We start from the raw sequence: 21,684 nt of genomic DNA on the forward strand, positions 1-21,684 counted from the left end.
CCCATGTGTTTTTTTTTTTTTTTTTTTTTTTTTTGAAGAGAAGCTGACGTTTCTCCAGATGTTTTTCTGGGTAATTATTTTTAAATAAACAAAGGAAAAAATAGCTGAATGGTTTTTTTTTCACTCTAAAACAGTGCAACATGGCATCTTAGAGTGACCATACACTAATAATATTACGTTCAGCTTTGAGGTATGGAGGGAACACAGCGCTGCTGGCTTGGAGCCTTAGGCTGTGCTACGTCTGTGCTTAAACACCTTTTCATGTCACTGTTTCCTTTCATAATTACTCCTGTGTCAACGTCAGGCTCAGGAACAGGATCATATGACAAAGCACAGAGGACAAAGGACATGTCATCCAATCTGTTCTCCAAAACGTTAGATCTTAGAAAGAGCCCATCTCTGACACTCAGGCAAGAGCTTGATATCTTTTCCCATCAAAGGTCAGCAGAGGACACAGTTGCTGCATCACTATAATTCTTTCTACATGAAGTTTTCCATTTATTTAGATAAAGAGAATGTGATTAGAGAGCTCTCTGAAATTCCCTCAAGATATCAGACATCTGGAATTTCCTTAAGAGATCTATCCATTAGTTGAATCACTTGCATACTTAGAAAAATGCTAAGTAGTAAGAGATCTTGCCATTAAGATGTAAGCTTTTCAACTAAGTAGCTGCAAGAAAATAAACATGTCACAGGGGCTCAAAAATCTGATGAAGAGTGATGTCACTTCATCATCCCATTTGTTATTGCAAATGTCACTTAAGTACGGCCCGTAAAGGAGCCTGAAGCACTTGTATCAAGGGTTAGTATCTACTCTCAAAATCAGCCAGAAAGCAGGCTTATGATGATGCCAGGAGTATCACTAACATCTGCTGCTAAGACCTAACACTTAAATATGCACCACACAGGGGCAGCACCTGGGTGGCTCATGGGGTTAGGCGCCTGACTTCGGCTCAGGTGATGATCTCATAGTTCTTGAGTTTGAGCCCTGCACTGGGTTCTGTGGAGATACCTCTGAACCTGGAGCCTGCGTTAGATTCTGTCTCCCTCTCTTTCTGCCCCTCCCCCACTTACTCTCTCTCTTTCTCTCAAAAATAAACATTAAAAAAAAGTTTTTTAATGCACTGCACATTCTACCTCATATCGATATGTGTGTCTCTTAAAACTTACATCAACCCTATGAGAGAGGTTTGCTATCATCTCTATTTTAAAAATCAGAGAAGTAAGTTCCCTTCCTCAAGGTCACACAGGAACTGCATGGCAAAGGTAGGATTTGAATCCAGCCTTTGAAAAATCCAGGATTTGAATTCAGGGTCCAAACTTGCTGCACTGCCTCCACTAACACCAAAAGCCTCCTTCCACTGAGTGCTTACCAAGTACTCAGGATCGAGGAAAGCACTTTTCAAATACCTTTTCTAGACCAGGCTAAAATTCCACCTTTTTTGAAGCTCGTAAGTTGGGTACACATACACCAAAGCAAAATTCTTGGTAATTATCTAATGAAATAAGATACATACAAACTTTTTGAGCTTTAGGGCCAGAAATGCTACCAACACAATACTGGACTTACACTATTTTTTTCCATTTCACATGAATACCACCAGAGTATGTTGTGGGACCCAGATCAATAGAAATTTGGTACCATCAAATTTTGCTGCGGCTCTTACTTTAAAAAAGACATCCCTACAATTTAAAAGGAACATATTCTTCTTTTGCTGGGGAAGACGTGCCTTACCGCTGTATGTAAGAGTTATTCACACCACGGTGGTCCAAGTCGTGGCTGAGAGCAGCAATCAGCAGGGCGAGCGTCTCTAAGTCAGTCAGCTTGTTCTGTTGACCCAAGACGTCAGAGGAAAGCAAGAGAAAGGCAGTTTGGTTAAGTCATGAGACTACCTCTTTTCACCAATCATGCATTTGTGTTTCCGACTAGCTTTTCATATAAACTTCTTTATGGTCGCAAAGGACTCATGCTAGAATCCTGGGCTGCAGGTGATCAGCGGTATTTTCCTTCCGAATGGGGTTATTACAAATGTCATTTCTCACCAGAACAAGTTGAAATGCCTCAAACAATCAATAATCTGTCCACCGCTAGTAAATATTACCTCTTAATTGTCTACATGTATGTGGAATAATCAAAATAAACTTTAAATAATTGTTCTCTCTCTGCTTTCTGGTTCCCTGCAGATTCTGCTGCTCTCACTCTCTGCTCTCCATTGTCATATTCCTGAGGAACACAGGCAGTGTGAATCGTAAGCAAAACAATATAAATTAAGAGGCTTGGGAATGAAAATCTGGCTTTAAAACACTGCACAATATATTCTACCGCCAAACATAGGTTATTTTTGTAATATCTGCCATTTGTATTATTTATACTACTGTTCTCCTTCATCCATAAGAAAATAAGTTGAAATTATCAGCTCCACTCTGCTGGAAATCCTCAACGCTCTACATAACATGTTTACCACATAGATGAAGATCCTGAATTTGTTATTCTTCATAAAAAGCAAGGATAGTTTTCAGTGAGTGGTATAATCCTGATGACCTTTCCATAGCCCCAAAGAAGTTTACCCTATTTCTTACAAATGCTCGCTCTGGCAGGAAAATACTACTATGGTATTTCATATGGCTTTTTGGACAACAATCCCTTCTTTTAGCTCTAGCCAGTTAAAATGTACACCCTAGGGAAGCGGAGACAGAGAATAACATTTTTAGAATTTACTTTAAAAAAAAAAAAGAGCATGGAAGCTCTGAATTCAAAGCAGTTATATGATGGATGCCTGGAATCACTTACCTAGAATAACTAGTCGATTCCCACTGAAGTTAGAATCTAAGGACAGAGATATAGATAAAATTTGGCCTGGAAAGGAATGAATTACTTGAACGTTTTCTGCATTGATCTTCCTTGTAAACAGTCTCTGGACAATGTATATGATACTAAAACCCTTTCCACGAAATAGTACTTACAAGATTTAACTGCGGGCTCCAGAGAAAATGCAATAGAGAACCCTGGACTTATCTACGAACCCACTTGAGTGGTTTTTGAGGAATTCTACTATGGAGCAGTTTGAGTGTGGACATGAGAAATCTGATAATTTTTCTTATACTGTAGAAGTTTCTTCTGGAGAATGAATGTATTTCTTTGCCTGAAGACTATTAAAATTTAATGTGAAGTAATTTTAAAGATTTAAAAAAATATGCCATATAGGTTACATATGAAAGAAAAATAATAACAAATTAATAACAAATAACATGGAAAAATTTTTTTGCTATGCTGGTCTTCTTCAATTAACAACATATAATTTATTTTGTATGTGGCAATAAATATTCCACTCATCATTAGTGCACATTAAAAAAAAAAAACTTGAAAGAATATGTTGTAAATTTTACCACTAAACCAAGAAAAGGTCTAAGATAGAAAAATGGCTCTCAAAAGTACCTGAATCTTGCCTGCCTTTAGAGCAGCAAACATGCACTGAGCTGTATTAAAGGCGTGTCTCCAATTATGATAGGCAACATTCTTCCTGTAATTCTTCTTAACACTTAAAATCCACCTGCAAAGAACCTTTAGGGAATAAAGCATAAGTGGTAACAATACTTGTTAACATCTATCATATATTTACTATGTTGCAAAGCATTTACATCTAACCCTCATGACTCTGAGGGAGGCACTACTACTTTGATCATTTTACAGGTGAGGAATCGGACTTTCAGAGAGGTAACTTACCCAAGGCCACGTCGCTCGTAAAAGGTGGGGCTAAATTTCAGTTTTGAGCAGTCTGACTTCAGAACCCACCATGCTAACTCAATGAGATGTAAAATGCAAGACAGCTGTAAGGTATTTTTGGCATGGGTAGGGGGAGCACTGACTAGCTTTTTAGAAGACATCATGTCCGGGGCGCCTGGGTGGCTTCGTCGGTTAAGCGTCCGACTTTCGCTTAGGTCATGATCTCGCGGTTCGGGGTTCGAGCCCTGCGTCGGGCTCTGTGCTGACTGCCAGCTCAGAGCCTGGAGCCTGTTTCAGTCTGTGACTCCCTCTCTCTCTGACCCTCCCCTGCTCGCGCTGTCTCTATCTCTCTCTCTCTCCTAGAAATAAATAAAACATTTAAAAAAAAAAGAAAAAAGAAGACATCATGTCCATGTGTCATTAATTAGGAGAGCCCAAACAATCAGGTGTGTATTCACTTTTAGAGAGCCATGGAAACAGCCACTCTCAAGTTCTCATGCTCCCAGTTTTTAATTCTGCGAAGGTATTCACAGCAAGGCTGTGGGGGTGGATTGGGGGCTATCATACACAGCACATGTCCAAGGACAAAATGGAGCTCCAAGTCCTGATGCAATCAGCAGGTCTTTTGTCCCTTTTAAACTATGATTAAATATTCAGGCAGAGTTACTGCTTGGTTACCAAGAAATAATTTAAAAATATATAAAACAAAGCCCTGGGGTCCATATGAAAAAATATATTTTAAAAGATGGAAAAAAGAGACAGACCTCAGAAAATCTCAAAAGCTTGGTTTAATTCAACTTCTAAGTAGTGTATTCAGTGAGATCCCCAGGGACTCATGGGCCCTAAGCATGGTTATTTTTTGTTTGTGTTAGCATCAGAGTCTGCCTCTCTTCAATTCTGAATGATTTACTATACTTTGGGGGATCTGTAAAAATAAATATGTGCTTCTTCCTACGTATATCCCTGGAGATATTTCAAACACAAGAAGCATTGCCCTGGGGTATGGAAAAAGTACCAGGGAAAAGAATGTTGCTTTAACAATATTCAACACAGAATGACTGGCTGCAGAAGTAGGCCAACAACGAGGTTCCTTCATTGTTGGTAGAAATTGCTTATATGGGATTTAGTAGAAAAATCAGTGCTTTCATAACCCTCCTTTTCTTTTCAGGTCTTTCTGTTCCTGTTCTATAACACAGTTTGCAGGGAATTCTCATAACAAGCAACCCTAATGTCCCAGAGCTCTTGAACCTCCAAGTCACCATACTTAGCACAGGACTTCTGTGTGCCTATGACCGACAAGTGTTAGCACCAAGTACATTGCAGTTTCTTTCATCGTGACCATTTCTGAACAAAATCAACTAGAAAGATGATAGTTTCATCTTATTAGCAGAATTTTAAGTAAGAGCTCTAAACATTTTTTTCATATCCTTAGAAACTGTAAAGTGTTATAGAAAATTACTGGTGATTAATTACTCAAGGAAAATAAGCAGGAAAACCCAGAAATTTAACCTATGAACATATCTCTTTACTAATCATAAATCTGTAGATGTAATTAAATATGTACACATATCATATAATGTTAAATAATGAGCAAAAAGGCTTCATGAAATACAATTCTGATGGACTATTCTCTTATGCTTCTAATAAGATGGGCCTTAGAGAACTGGGTAATCCAATGGATACAGTAGTTAGAAACTACATTTAAGTACAGTTTTAGATTCTGCTATCAGGATAATCTTTTAAAAACATTTTATTACTTGAGTATAGTTAGCACACAATGTTATATTAGATTCAGGTGCACAACATAGTACTTCGCTATTTGTCATGCTATGTTCACAAGTGTAGCTATCATCTGCCACCATACAATGCTATCACAGCATTATTGACTGTATTTCCTATGATGTGCCACTCATTCCTGTGACTTGTTCATCCACAAGTGGAGGCTTGTGGCTCCTACTCTTCTTCACCCATTCCCCTCCCCCCCCACCCCTTTCCCTTTGGCAACCATCAGTTTGCTCTCTGTATTTATACATCTATCAGGATATTCTTAACAGCATTTAGGAAAATAACGGTCAGATCTGCTCTGTGATTGATGGATATGCTTAGCATGTTCAAATCTGCAATTCAGTCTTTTGTACAGGACTACTGAATAATTATGTATAATTTGGGTAACTCTAGGGAGCATGCTCAATGCACTGAATCAGTCTCCAACAATTACAAAGGCTTCCTAAGTCCTGGGTGGCAGACTCAAGATGCTCTGGGAGAAAGAGAAGAAACAGAAAACAGCTCAGTTTCTGCCTTCTAGAATCTCAATCAGTAATGAAAATACTAAAAATGCACATATAAAGGAAAGAAGTAAAATCGACAATACAAATTTTCAACCATAGTCCAAGTGGGGTGAAGTTAAACCTGAGGTTGAGTCAGGCTCTGAGGAAAAGTATGTGGTGGCAGGAAGTGGGGCAGACTTGCAAGTGGAATAGTTCATTCAAGAGAGGAATGACATGTACCAGAATGTGAAAATAAATACATGCAGATTTGTTCAAGTAGAGTCAAGAGTCCGTTTCACAGAACAGCAAGAGTGATGGCTGTGATGTTTATAGGAAAGTAACTCAGAATCTGGAAGCCAAGAAGAGACATGAAGACTTGACATATCTTTCAGTAGGAAATATCCTTTGTTGTGATGCTAACATCCTCTCCAGCATCACGTTTTAATTTTGTCATCTAAAATTATGCTGACAATAATATCTGAAATAAACATGACAGAAGAGTCACTAAGGCAGGAAGGTCAATCAGAACGACTGTGCTATTCAAGGTTGATGTTGGCCAGAATCAGAATAGTAGTTATTCAAACAGAAAAGGAGGGTAAATGAATGAGACATTGAGGAAAAATATCTGCCTAATGGACACAAATTCAAGAAAAGGTAAGAATAAAGATTGCTAAAGAAATTCTGAGTGACTATCTTCAGATGCAACACTCAAATGCTATGTGAAAATGTGTAGGTTTTTAAGAACTAAATAAAACAACTTATAAGAATTTCATACATAGGTAAACAGATCACATTCCTTTGTTCTGGCCAGGCACTTTAAACAGCATCATTGCGAGTTTGAAGTACAGAAATCTGAGAATGGAAAGGGAGTTGAAATGCTATCTTGCTTTTTAAGGTCCTGTAATTAGCAAGAAGCAGAACTGAGATTCACATTTAGAACTGGCTCTAAATGAGCTCCTTATTCCATTGATAGAAAAGGCTTTTAAAAATGAACCCTATAAACTACAGTAGAGAAATTGGATAGAGTGATATGACCATTGTTGAATTTGGCTGAAGGGAGAACTGAAATGTACTCTACAACTGTGTTAAGCAGCAAAACGTCATCTACACACATACACATGGACACAAACAGACAATCAGATCGATGCGTGTATGTCATTCTCACAAGACTCCCATAGGGAAGTCATACCATTATCCCCAACTAACAGACTGTGAAACCGAGAACTTGAGAGATAAACTGCTTAAGGAAGTAAGAGTGGCTCACTAGGAGGGCTGTAAGTCAAAGTCCATGATCTTTTTACTCTTAACAAGCTATCTGAATTTCTTCATTTGTAGAGACAATAACAACCAGAGAACCTTTCTTGAGAGCTTCTTGAAATAATCAAATGACATGGTATTAATCAACATGTTCTATTAAGAGTGAAGTATTAATTAGAGTCCACAGACAGTAGTTCTTTGTTTTCATCCAAGAGTAATAGAAACTTTGGCTAAATTTAAGAAAGAATACCCCAAGAATACCAAATGACACTATATTAATGCTAGCTATATTAGCCCTTAGTTTTCATTCCTAACTGTGAGGCTTTTGAGAGCAGGACAGCTCTTTGCTGAAATGAATACTTAGTACAGTGCCGAGTACACTGTTTATGTTAATAAATTTTCATTTTATGAATTAATGGATTGCTAAATAGTAGAGGCCTTCAGGGTATTTAAATTTCCAGACAGGAAATCTGTATAAGAAGACTAGAAATTCAACTGACAAGGAAAAAAACCCCAAAAAACAAAAAAAAACTTCAAAGGCAAATTACATTTTGTTTTCAAACAATCCTTTCTATTCTCCCTTATTTTTTGATGCTAATACACATAGCCATTATGAATATTTTCCCTGCTATCTGCAGCTGGTTTTAGAAGATTCTGACTGAACTTTGCTGTTTTCTGAGAGGTGAATAAGGTAATCAACAGTGGTTAAAATCGGTTTTCATCCACATTCCATAGGGGTAACCCCTGTTCGAACCACAAGCTTGGCCTCACATCAAGCGCCTGTACTCCGTTATTTCCAAAGGAGTTCACTCTGCTTTAGTCCTTCCCATCCTGTGTTATCGTAACCTCTGCAATCAGATCAAGTTACTTCCGTTTAAAACTCCTCAGTGACTCACCACCGTTTTTCAGGATAAAATCCAAATTCCTCTGAACAGCTTACAAGGTCACATATGATTTGCATCTTACCTTCCTCTCCACTTGCTTCCCTCGCCACTCTCACTACCCCCACCAGGGCCCCACAGCCCCATCCCCAGCCTGTCCTCCTGGCTTTGTACATCCTGCTCCCACTGTTGGGGATGCTCTCCCCTGTTCTTCCATCTGGTGCTTGATGCATATTAAAAACCCAATACATGTCTTGTTAGGGTTGATCTTTTTTTTTTTTTTCTTTGAAACTCTCAGGGATGCATTAGGTGATGGTATATTAATTGCGGAGACTTAAAAATCTCTATTCACACTAATTCTCTCTTAACACACACACCCACAAACACACACTCACCCACCCAACCCACACCCACACCCACACTTTTCACTTTTCCAAAGGACGTGACTGTATTCTTACCTCATGTTTCATCTGGAAGTTCTGCACAAGGTTGAGGTCAGTGAACATCCGAATTGTGCACAGTGCCGTTTCTAGGTCAGACAGCTCAAAGTCACTGAAACTGAACTCAGTAATTTTAAGCGTCTGAGCAGATGGTACCACAGCAGCCTTAGGTAAAGAGAGAAAAACAAAATGAAATAAAGCTGTTAATTTTATAAAGCAGCAGTGATTCACAAAGTTTTCTCACTTTACTACAGGGAAAAATAGCACATTGTGTTTATTTTTTCTTTTTAATGTATACTCTAGAAATCTTTTGATATAGGAGCTACTTCAGTTTGTTTTGGTTTTTTAAATGAATCACTGGGTGGGGGGTGGGGTAACTCATATAGTTTCAGGAAGGTTAGGTGGAGGAGACAGGGTGACTGCCCTGAGGCTCTACCAATAACAGTAAGCAGAACTAAGCACTCCAGTGATCTGGCCCGTTTATACCTCCCTAGTCTTAGTCATTCAACAGATATTTACTGAATAGTTATTCTGGACCTGTCCCAGTACTATGGGCTGGGAATCAAGTGGTGAGCAGGATAAAGATAATGTTCTAAGTATTTAATTCTCAAGACAATCTTATGAAGTTGACGCTCCAGCTCTAGAGGCTAACTGCCTTACCCATGATAGCCAGCTAGTTAAGGAATGGAGCCCAGCTTCGAATCCAGGCAAACTATTCTATTTTCAGATTTGATACCATCTCTACTCGAGACGAATTCACTCAAGTCTGATCATAAGAGTCACCTAGGGTGCCTATTAAAAAAAACCTCAGTGATTCTGACTCAAAAGATCTGGAATGGGTCTTCAGAAGCCAGTTTTGTTTTTTGGAGGAGGATCTGTTTTTTAATTAGTATCATGCTTTTGATTTGATAATCGTTTAATTGTAGTAAACACCACTGAATTCTTCAAATATACCTGGCTCTTTCTCATCAATGTTTGTTTGTACCTTCTGCTTCCCCTATAAAGTACCTACTCTCTTTAACTGATGGAATGCTTTAAGACACAGCTCCTGTCCAAAAAAGGGTTGAATGCCCTAAAGAGCTGACCCCACCTTGGGAATACCTGTTTAATTATAGGAAGTTCACAATAATGTAATTTCCTGTTTATCTGTCTCCTAAGTACACTGGGATCCATAGGCAGGACCGTATCTTTGTACCCATCTTTGTATCCATTGCGACTATTGATGGATAACAGCTTTCATATTTGTTAACATGAATATTTATTAAATGAGTGAGAGGGAAAAAATTTTACTCCCTTCACTTTCTATGAGTCATAAGTTCCAGTTTTAAGGTCCCAAAACCTCCAAAGAGGGGGAAGCCCATTAACCTGAGTTGGAAAACTAGCCAACCTGGCAAGAGCATTCCAGTCTGTTATACTATTTAAAAATTGGGAGATCTTAACAATGATAGCAAAAAAGGATTTCTGGCTTCAGAAAAATCAGGCCACTCCAAGCCTCAATTCTCATGAAACAACACTGGCCAAGGCAGGCCACCTTGCTCCCTCAGACTGAGCGGAACTGTCAGGCTCCTCTCTTAGATTTCCTATCAGGCCCCCGTGGGCATCAGCACTTGCAGGAACCCCCGTTCCTCCACCCCCTGACCATGTACCCAGCCAGCACTCTAACTGCTTTTGCCAGACTGGACTGTGATTTACCTGATGAAAAGAGGCTTTAACTTGGTGCCAGGCAGAAAGGAGACAAATTAGGAAATGTGAACCTGGTTTCTTCCCCTTAACATCTTTTCCTTGACTCTCTCCAACCCCCTGACTTTTCCTATGAGTATCTAGGATATCACTACTCTGCTTTACCTCCATCTTTTGGGAAGTAAAAAAGTCAAAATAGTAAAATCTCATGGAGCAGTCCACAGCTTTCCCCTACCAATCTTGGGGTGCTAGCCCCTGGTTCTATGTATACCAGACATATTTAAACTTAATTAATATCCCGCTCTTCATATTCCAGACCAAGAATCTTTTCCCAAGCCCAAACTTCACGAGAAAATATGTATTCTGTTAAGTCAATTCCACAGGCTACTGCGTGGGCTGAAACAGGGGAAGAGAGGAGGATTTAAATGTTTGGATAAAGGGCTTCATTGTTTACCCCAGCCTTCGACATCAGAGATTGGAACAGTCAACTGGAGTGCAGCTCCGAAGTGTGGAGGTGGGAATAAGCCCACCTTTTAACTCGAAGCAGATTGCAGCTGCTTCCCCGAAACATACTGCACTCAACAAGAGAACAGATGTTTTTTCCTTAGGGCACCGTTATCCTTATAGAAGAAGTTTTCTTTCTCTCCTTCCACAAAGGATATTCTAAAAGCTACGGGACACAGGCAGCCAACACAGCTTGTTTCTCTCCCCTTTTACACTCTAATTCCCAGCCCCTCTACTGAGAGAAAAGAATCTTTTGCTTTTTCCATCACACCACACCACGACTCAAACTTTCAGAGCTGACCCAGGGGGGATGGGTAAACATTTTCCTTCGGAACCTGGTGGTCAGTGATACAGAGGTTCAGAATTCTCGAACTGATTGCTAACAGGCCATGAGAAAGTTAGATGTCATTTACGGACCTTGTAAACTGCTTCTTTGACCATCACAAGACAATTCAACTTTCTGTTTTTCTTGAACGGGTTTGGGACAAAGGTGACTTTAGATAAAATATATTGCCTTTAAGTCTTACTTACCATTTTATAAAACAAAATATTCTACAGTTTTCTAATAGTAGAGAATAAAGTTTGTGGTATTTCTGGAATAGGCTATGTACATATAATTCTGGATTTTCACAACTGCTTCTTTTAGTGACAGTTTATTTTGTTAGACTTTGCAAAGTGACTTCAGGGGTGATATAACTTATTGCATTGTGGTATTGAAGACTAGCAGAAATAACTATTTTTAAAGATTTTATAAAGCACATTGTATCAATGTGTATGTGCTTTCTGGCTGAATAATCCAATTTGACTATCATACTGTCTAATCCCACCAAATACCACGTATGCCTCCGCACGGGACCATGATGCCTGTGACTCCCCAGGCAACAGTGTTTAGATATTTTATTGCTTAATTCAAATATAGGTAAGCTCTTCTAGAGTTGGGAGTTTAACTTGTGTCAAAATAACCAAATATGGAATGCAAAATACACGAAGCTCGATGGGTTAAAGATTCAATCTGGTAAAAAGGTCAATAGTGTAATCTCATTTTTCTTCTGAGTTCTGTAATTGGATCTGCCACTCAAACTAATGAAGAAACTAGGTTAGCTTTCATGACACTTTAGAGGAGATTCTTCACTTAAGTCAATTGTTACGACCCCCTGTTTTTTATGACCCTCTTTCTACAGCTCTGGCTCCTTTTCACCATTTTTGCAATTATTTAAAAAAAAAAACACAACCAACTTTGGCAGTGAAATTTGCTAAGGGTGTAACTAAACATATCCTTGAGAGTAGGGCAGGATTGGGTTAAAGGAGTTCTAGTAGTCAGAATTTTATAATATTTTAATTTCTCTGTATTGTTGCTCAAAACCAGTTGTTCTGAACACCACCTTGATGGATAAGGAGCTAAATATTAAATTGATCACCAGCTAACAAAACCCTAGATTAGCCACCACATTTGCATTTCAGCATTAGATAATGACCATAAAAAGACCAACTTTATAGTAAAGTGAAGTACTTGGTAAAAAGGTCTGTTTGCTATTAAGGATTCTAGTCCCAATGTTCCGTGTACTTTATCACCCTCAACAAGATGTTCAGCCACTCTGTCTATATTCTCACCTGTAAAATGAAGGAGGGGGGCTGGGTTACAATGTCTCTAAGGTTTAATATTCTGAATTTATGGTATATTTTTCTCTCTGGCCACAGGGCTCCAGGGCCTCTTATTGTCTTCTCTTTTGGAACCAGATGCCACCCTACAGGTGAATCTTGCCAGTGACCTTCCTGTACCAGGCTCAATCTCTGTCTCTGACCCTCTCATCATTTAAGGTCAATGAATGGATGCACCGTAGCTGTTGTGGCTATGTTGTGGTTTTCATGCTCGATTCCACATTTGTGACACATGAGAGAAGGGACTCTTCCACAACTCCTGGCTGAACAGAGGACCATACCTCCGCATGAGTGTAGAGGAGGATGAGACTGGGTATGCGGCAGCCTCTCTACTTACTGGAATAATGTTCTAAATGAAAATCTGAGTTTCCTGAAATCACCATTTGTTTCTTCAGGGGGAGGGGATGAGGTCTATACTTTTGCCATTTGTTTTTAAGGTTAATCAGTACTCTTTTTCCTCTGCCTAGAATGTATCCCCCAAGTTTTCATATAGCTAGTTCTTTTCTCATCCTTCCCAGCTACACCAGGGACACATTCACTGGTATATCCCCTATAGCAAAACTCCATTAGCATCGATTTCAACTTTCTGCTGGGGTGAGCTTTCATTTTCTGAAGAGCTTAGAAAACTAAAAAATACACTTTCCTGACTCCTTTGTGGCTAGAGTTGCAGCTTAATTTTGGTTTCTTCAGCGAACTACAGGCATACTTTGTTTTACTGCGCTTGCAGACATTGTGTTCGTTTGTTATTTTAAACAATTGAAGATTTATGGCAACCCTGCTTTGAGAAACCTATCAGCACCATTTTTCCTACAGCATCTGCTCTCTTCATGTCTCTGTGTCCCAGTTTTGTAATTTTCATGCACTTTCCAATTTTTCCATTATTATTCTATTTGTTATAATGATCTGTGATAAGTGATCTTTGATGTTACTGCTGTGATGGTCTTGAGGAGCCACAAACTGTGCTCAGAGAAGATGGTAAACTTAATCAGTACATGCAGTATGTGTTCTGACTGCTTCACCAGCCAGCTGTTCCCCTACCTCTCTCCCTCTCCTCAGGCCTCCCTATTCCCCAAGACACAACAATATTGAAATTAGGTGAATTAATCACCTTGCAGTGCCCTCTAAGTGTTCAAGTGAAAGGATGAGCTACACATCTCTCACTTGAAATCAAAACGTAGAAATGATTAAGCTTAGTGAGCAAGGTATGTCAAAAGCCAAGGGAGGCCAAAAGCTAGGCCTCATGCTCCAGTTAGCCAAGTTATGAATGAACAGGAAATGTTCTTCAAGGAAATTAAAAGTGCTACTCCTGTGTACACACAAATGATAAGAAATTGAAATAGCTTTCTTGCTGATATGGAGAAAGTTTTAGCGGTCTGGATAGAAGATCAAACCAGCAACAATATTACCTTAAATCAAAGCCTAATCCCAGAGCAAGACCTTAACTCTCTTCAGTTCAGTGAAGGCTAAGAGAGGGAAGGAAGCTGTAGAAGAAAAATCTGAAGCTTTCAGAGGTTGGTTCATGAGGTTTAAAGAAAGAAAATTCTTCATAACATCAAAGTGCAAGGTGAAGCAGCAAGTGCTGATACAGAAGCTGCAGAAAGTTCTTCAGAAGATCTAGTAAAGATAATTAACAAATGTGGCCACACGAAACAACAGGTTTTTAATGGAGAGGAAGCACCTTCTATTGGAAGAAGATGCCATCTAGGACTTTCATAGCTAGAGACGAGTTATTTGCAAATATCTTCTTCCATTCAGTAAGCTGCCTTTTTGTTTTGGTTTTCTTTGTTATGTAAAACCATTCTTGTTTGATATAGTCCTATTTGTTTATTTTTGCTTTTGTTGCCAATGCCTGAGGAGACAGATGATGTCAAAGAGTTTACTGCCTGTTTTCTTCTAAGAGCTTTATGGTTTCCACTATTACCTTTAAATCTTTAATCCATTTTGAGTTTATTTTTGTATGTGGTGGAAGAAAGTGGTCCTTTTATTCTTTTGCACGTAGCTGTCCAGTTTTCTCAACACCATTTATAGAAGAGACTGTCTTTTAACCATTGTATATTCTTACCTCCTTTGTTGAAGATTAATTAACCGTAGGTCAATATATTAATTGACCTCCTGTCCTCAAATCTCCTGACCACAGGTTTCTGGACTCTCTATTCAGTTGCACTGGTCTATATGTCTATTTTTGTGCCAGTACTAAACTGTTTTGATTACTCAGCTTTGTAGTATAGTTTGAAAACAGCAAGTGTGATTCCTTCAGCTTTGTTCTTCCTTCTCAAGGTTGCTTTGGTTATTCGGGGGCTTTTGTGGTACCATGCAAATTTCAGAATTAGTTGTTTGAGTTCTGTGAAAAATGCCATTGAGGGTGCTTGGGTGGCTCAGTCAGTTAAGCGTCCAACTCTTGATTTTGGCTTGGGTCATGATCTCAACAGTTCGTGAGTTTGAGCCGCACATAGGGCTCTGTGGAACAGTGCAGAGCCTGCTTGGGATTCTCTCTCTCAAAATAAATAAATAAACTTTAAAAAATTCCATTTTTTTTTTATGAGAATTGCGTTGAATCTATAAACTGCTTTGGGTAGTGTGGACATTTTAACAATATTCTTCTAATCCATGGGCACAGGTAGATTTTTCCATTTATCTGTGTCTTTACTTTCTTTCATCAGAGTCTTATAGTTTTCAGAGAACAAGTCTCTTACCTCCTTGGTTAAATTTATACCTAGATATTTGTTCTTTTTGATGTAATTGTAAATGAGATTGTTTTCTTAATTTCTCTTTGTAGTAGTTTCTTATTAATGTACAGATTTCTGTATATTAATTTTGTATCCTATGACTTACTGAATTCATTTATTAGTTCTAACAGTTTTTTGATGGAGGTTTTAGACTTTTCTATATGGAGTATTGTGTCAACAGCAAATAGTGACAGTTTTATTTCTTCCTTTCCAATTTTGATGTTCTTTAATTATTTATTTTTCTTGCCTAATTGTTGTGGCTAGGTCTTAAAATATTATGTTTAATAAAAGTGGCAAGAGTGGGCATCCCAATCTTACTCCTGATTTTAGAGAACAACTTTTCAGCTTTTCCATATAGAGTGTGATGTTTGATCTGGGTTTGTTATATATGGCCTTTATTATTTTGTGCTATGTTCCTGCTATACTCACTTTGTTGAGAGTTTTTATTATAATTATGTATTGAATTTTGTCGTATTTTTTTTATCTATTGAAATGATCATATCATTTTTACCATTCATTTTGTTAATGTGGTGTATCACATTGACTGACTGCAGATACTGAACCATCCTTACATCCCTGGAATAATCACACTTGGTCATGGTGTATGATCCTCTTAATGTATTGTTGAATTTGGGTTGCTAGTATTTGTTGAGGATTTTTGCATTTGTTCATAAAGAATGTTGGCCTGTAATTTTCTTTCTTTCTTCTTTCTTTCTCTCTTTCTCTCTTTCTTTCTTCCTTCCTTCCTTCCTTCCTTACCTCCCTCCCTCCCTCCCTCCCTCCTTCCTTCCTTCCTTTTGTGGTGTCTTTGTCTGGTTTGGGTATCATGGTAATGCTGACCTCACAGAATGATTTTAGAAAGATTCCTTTGTCCTCATTTTTTTTTTTTTTTTGGTAATAATTTGAGAAGAATAGATATTAACTATTAAGTATTTGGTAGAAGTCACCTGTGAAGACATGTGGTCCGGACTTTCGTTTGTTGGGAGTTTTAAAATTTCTGATCAATTTCATCACTAGGAATCGGTCTGTTCAGATTTCTTATTTCTTTGTCATTGGGTCTTAGAAGACTGTTACATTTTTGATATTTTACCCATTTTTCTAGGTTGTCACATTGATTGGCATATAATTGTTCATAGGAGTCTCTTAAGATCCTTTGTATTTCTGTGTCATCTGTTGTAACTGCTCGTTCATTTCTAATTTTATTTATTTGGGCCCTTTGTCTTTTTTTCATGATGAGTATAGCTACAGGTTTATCTATTTTGTTTATCTTTTCAAAGAATAAGTCCTTAGTTTCATTGATGTTTTCTACTGGATTTTTAGTCTATTTCATTTGTTTCCACCCTGATCTTTATTATTTCCTTCTTTCTACCAACTTTGGGCTTTGTTTGTTCTTTTTCTAGTTACTTTAGGCATAAAGTTAGATTGTTTTTGAACTTTTTCTTGTTCCCTGAGGTAGGCGTGAATGTTTTAAACTTTCCTAACAGAATTGCTTTTGCTATGTCCTATAGATTTTGGAATGCTGTGTTTCCACTTTCACTTGTCTCTAGGAATTTCTTTATTTCCTCTTTGATTTGTTCATTACCTACTGGCTGTTTAGTAACATAGTGTTTAGCCTCCACGTGTCTGTGTTTTTTCCTCTTTTCTTCTTGTAATTGATTACTAGTTCCATACTGTTGTGGTTGGAAAAGATGCTTGATATATTTGCTTCTTATATTTATTGAGACATAGTTTTGGCCTGACATGTAACCTATCTTGGCAAATGCTCCATGTGCACCATAAAAGAATGTGTATTCTGCTGTTTTTGTATGGAATGCTCTGTATATATTTGTTAAGTCCTGTCTAATGTGTCATTTAAAAGCCTATGTTATCTTACTGCCTTTCTGTCTGTATGATCTATCAATTGATGTCAATGGGTGTTAAAATCTCTCGCTATTGTTCTATTGCTGTCAATTCCTCCTTTTATGTCTGGATATTTGTTTTATGTATTAAGCTGCCTCTAGATGTTGGGTGCATAGATATTTACAAATGTCATACCCTCTTGTTGGAGTGATCCCTTTGTCATTATGTCCTGCCTTTTTTTTTTTTCTCGTTACAATCTTTGTTTTAAAGTCTACTTTCCTTTTAAAGCTTCTATCTGCATGAAATATCTTTTTCCATCCCCTCATTTTCAGTGTGTGTGTGTCTTTATTTTTTTTTAGAGAGAGAGATAGTGGGAGAAGGGGCAGAGGGATAGAGAGAGAATGTTAATCAAGCTCCATGCTCAGCAGAGAGCCTGATGTGGGGCTCGATCTGATTTTACGACCTTGGGATCATGACTGAGCCGCCCAGGCACCGTTATATGTGTTTTTAGACTTCAAGTGAGTCTCTTGCAGATAATGGACAAGTTGGCCTTTTTTTTTTTTTTCAGCCACCCTATTTCTTTTGATTGGAGCATTTAGTTTATTTACATTTAATTATTGATAGATATGTAGATACACATTTATTGCCATTTTGTTGATTGTTTTCTGGTTGTTTTGTAGTTCTTTATTCCTTTTTCTCTTGGTTTCTTCTCTTATGATTTGGTGACTTTCTTTAGGGTAATGTTTTCATTCCTTACTCTCAATTTTTTGTATATCTATTGTAGGCATTTCATTTGTGGTTACCCTAAAGTTCATACATAACATCCTAGGCATATACCAGTCTATATTAAGTTGATGGTCATTAAAGTTTGAGTACATTCTAAAGCATTAGATTTTTACTCTTCCCCAACACATTTTTTTGACATCATATTTTATACATTTTTTGTGTATCCTTTGAATAATTATTGTATAGAAAGTTTTATTACTTTTGTCTTTTAACTTCCATTATAGTTAATATAAGTGGTTGATCTAGTACCTTTACTATATCTTTCTTTACCTATGCCAGTGAGATTTTCTTAAAAATAATTTTCTTATTGCTAATTATGGCCTTTCCTTTTCCATTTAATGAAGTATCTTTAACATTTCTTGTAAGGCCAGTTTAGTGATGATAGACTCCTTTAGCTTTTGCTTATTGGGAAAGCTCCTTATCTTTCCTTCAATGCTGAATGATAACCTTGCCAGGTAGAATATTCTCGTTGTTGTTGTTGTTTTCCTTTTAGCAGTTTGGATATATCATACCACTTCTGGCCTATAAAGTTTCTGCTGAAATATCAGCTGATGATTTTATAGGGGCTCCCTTGTATTTAGCTTGTTTTTAGTTGTTTTTCTCTTGCTGCTTTTAAGATTATCTCTTTAACTTCTGATATCTTGATTAATATGTGCCTTGGTATGGGTATCTTTGGGTTCACCTTTTTGGGGCTCTCTGTGCTTCCTGGAGTTGGATATTTTCTTCCTTCATCAGATTAGGAAAGTTTTGGGGCATTATTTCTTCAAACACGTTTTCTGTCCCTCCCTCTCTCTCTCTCTCTCTTCTCCTTCTGGAACCCACATAATGTGAGTGTTAGTATGCTTAATGTTATCCCTTAAACTATCCTCACTTTAAAAAAATTCTTTTATTTTTGTTCCCATTGGATGAGTCCCCCCTACCACCACCCTAATCTTAGAGAACATGTACTTCTGCATCTGCTATTGATTCTCTCTAGTTTTTCATATCAGTTATTGTATTCTTCAGCTGATTGGATCTCTTTTGTATTTTCTATCTCTTTGTTGAAGTTCTCATTGTACTCAACCATTTGTCTCCCAAGATCAACAAGAATCATGGCCATTTCTTTTAACTCTTTTTCTGGTAGATTGTTTATCTCCATTTCATCTATTGTCTTCTCTGCGGTTTTGTCTTGTTCTTTCATTTGGAACACATTTTTCTGTCTTCATTTTGCCTCCCGGCTGTCTGTGTTTGCTTCTATGTATTAAGTAGATCAGTTATGTCTCCTTGTCTCAAAGGAGTAACTTTATGTAGAAGGTGTCCTGTGGGGCCCTGTAGTGGAAACTCTCCTGGTTATCCATCCCAGCCAACACCACCCTCTGGGTGTGGCAGGGTGGAGGGCCAATCACTGGTTGTGGTGTAGTGAGATTACTTGGGGCAGTGCCACTGTCACCAAGGCCACCCATCAGGTGTGGTGGAGCAGACAGCCACTTCAGAGGAGCACTGGCCAGGGTGGGTTGGGTGAGGCAATTGGCTGGGAAATGCCAGGGTAGGTCAAGCACTGCTAGCACTGTAAATGGAGAGTGTCAGAAATGCCACCTGCTAGGTACGGCAGCTACTCAGGATAGCTAGGTAGAAGGGGAGTGAAAAAAAAAATGGCATCCACCAGTACTTCTATCCCTGGAGAAAGTTCCAACAAACCCCCAAATTAGTTCTGTGCCCTAAATTTAGTCAATTAAATTAGTCACTGAATCTCATTCACATGTAACACAGGGACTTTTCAAACTGTTGCCTCTGCTCTGGGACTCAGAGCAGGTGAGACGGTATGCATGCCCTTTAAGAGTGGAGTCTTGATTTCCTGCTATCCTCTGGCTCTCCTGGACTTAAGCCCCACTGGCTTTCAAAGCCAGATATCATGCGAGTTCATTTTCCCAGTACAGGTTTCCTGGGTCAGAGAAGCCAGTACGAGTGCTGGAAGCCTTGTTCCTCAGAGAAGGCCTTTGCAGTTGTGATACCCTCCCATTTGTGGGTTGCCACGCCGGGGAGGCACGGGTCCTCAGCTGAGTAGACTGTCTTTGTCTCTCTGCCCGTCCTGCTTGTCTTGATGCAACTTTTTCTTTATATCTTTAGTTGTGTAAAATCTTAGTTCTGCCCATCTTCAAGTTGTTCTCAGAGATAGTTGTTTTTAAACAAAGAATTTTTTTTAACATTTATTTTTTGAGAGACAAAGAGAGACAGAGTGTGAGTGGGACAAGGGCAGAGAGAGAGGGAGACAGAGATTCCAAAGCAGGCTCCAGGCTCTGAGCTGTCAGCACAGAGCCCGATGTGGGGCTCGAAATCACGAACTGTGAAATCATGACCTGAGCTGAAGTCAGACGCGTAACCAACTAGTTGGTTACCCAGGTGTCCAGATAGTTGTTTTATATGTAGTTGTAGTTTCGGGGTGTCCATGGTAGGCAGTGAGCTCTGGATCTTGACTGCAAATCCAAACATTGTATTTCTTGAAGCACTGACGTAGCCAAAACCTAGATACAATCTTACCCTCCAGGTCCTTGAATTATAGTGTAGTATGAAATCACAGACTTGCCACATCTCTTATGTGAATAACTACACATACTTCAGACCATTCTAGACATTCTAGAATGTCTCCATATTATATAATTTCACAATGCCCTACACTTTAAAGGTATTGCTTTTTCCTGATTATAATCATATAATATTGTATAATTATGTTATACATATAGTCCTTCACTATTCAAGTTCTAAGAGGGTAGAGACTTATTTATTGTAATGTAGAGCCCACATAGAGTAGGAGGTAAATATAAATGTGCAAATGAAAATCATTTTGTGATCATCAAGCACCTAACCAGTTCTCCATAATATTTAATTTAATTTAATTTAATTTAATTTAATTAGGCAAAGAGGTCTAATGCAAATGTTAGTATTAATAAGGAACAGTGCTCTGTCAGAAACAACATATATATTATAGAATATACTTTATTACCCTGTAGTTTACTTATTAATTTCATTTGCTTTAAAAATTTTTTAATAGTTGCATTCTTTTCATCTGAACAATAAATATTTCATTACTGTAATTTTTTTAAAAATCAGCTTCAGCTTGTCTTAAGTCTCACTAAGGTTTGACTCATTATTTCCAAGAACACTGGAAACTCATGATGGGAAAGTGATGACCAAAATCTACTTTTTAGCAACTTTGGCAAGAAGTTACTTAAGATGGTCAATTCTAGATTAATGCCCTCGAGTAGAGAACTGGTTATACTTTATAAACAAAGGTTTACACTTGTTCTTACAACACATGGTGCTTTTTTCTTCCAGATATTCTAGCTACCTGTGCCACTTAGACTAATTTAAAACATGAGTGTGTACTTCATTGAAGTGCACATTATTAGAATGGCTCAGGCAAAAAGACTTGGAACATGATAAGGTACATCAAGATCCTGATGCTACGACTCCTAGATTGAGAACTGATTTTCCTTCCACTGTTACCCACTACTAACAATAACTAATATTTCCTGGGGACATAGGTAGCAGGAACTCCAGTCACTACAACTCTGTGGGATAAATTCTTTTATTATTTTCTTTTTATAGATAAAAAAAAACTGAGACAAAGAGAAGTCAGATTTGCCTGAGATCTTGGAGCTAGAAGTTGAACCTGGTTTCTCTCTAGACCTATGCTGCTTTCTGTATTTCGTCAACTATTAAGTTACTTCTAGCTTCATAATCATTTTAAGAAAAAAGAAAGTTGGGACACCTGGGTGGCTCAGTCGGTTAAGCCTCTGAGTTTGGCTCAGGTCATGATCTCACAGTTCGTGGGTTCGAGCCCTGAGTCGGGCTCTGTGCTGACAGCTCAGAGACTGGAGCCTGCTTCAGATTCTGTGTCTTCCTCTCTCTCTGCCCCTCCCCCGCTCACACTCTGTCTCTTAT

At 38.2% G+C, this 21,684-nt stretch overlaps 1 protein-coding gene and 1 long non-coding RNA gene across 10 annotated transcripts in view; one reads left to right on the forward strand and one right to left on the reverse strand.

Annotated features, from left to right (window-relative positions):
* LOC144222285 (uncharacterized) overlaps positions 1-21,684 on the forward strand; it is a 98,556-nt gene that overhangs the window by 53,260 nt on the left and 23,612 nt on the right. For 2 of the 3 annotated variants that reach the window (XR_013332362.1, XR_013332364.1), the window contains exon 6: positions 2,185-2,249. The exons of the other annotated variant lie outside the window; for it this stretch is intronic. This is a non-coding gene — a long non-coding RNA (uncharacterized LOC144222285). The remainder of the gene's footprint in view (positions 1-2,184; positions 2,250-21,684) is intronic. 3 annotated transcript variants of the gene reach the window in all.
* PDE5A (phosphodiesterase 5A) overlaps positions 1-21,684 on the reverse strand; it is a 142,452-nt gene that overhangs the window by 26,700 nt on the left and 94,068 nt on the right. For all 7 annotated transcript variants that reach the window (XR_013332361.1, XR_013332360.1, XM_077752772.1 and 4 more), the window contains exons 12-14: positions 8,588-8,734; positions 3,437-3,562; positions 1,736-1,830 (exon numbers count right to left, since the gene is read on the reverse strand). Coding sequence is in view for 5 of the 7 variants with exons in the window: in XM_077752772.1 (XP_077608898.1) it covers positions 1,736-1,830; positions 3,437-3,562; positions 8,588-8,734 (368 nt within the window). In the remaining 2 variants the exon portion in view is untranslated. The remainder of the gene's footprint in view (positions 1-1,735; positions 1,831-3,436; positions 3,563-8,587; positions 8,735-21,684) is intronic.

The sequence above is a fragment of the Crocuta crocuta genome, unplaced genomic scaffold, assembly GCF_008692635.1.
Source record: "Crocuta crocuta isolate KB4526 unplaced genomic scaffold, BGI_CrCroc_1.0 scaffold451, whole genome shotgun sequence".
NCBI classification, from domain to species: Eukaryota; Metazoa; Chordata; class Mammalia; order Carnivora; family Hyaenidae; genus Crocuta; species Crocuta crocuta.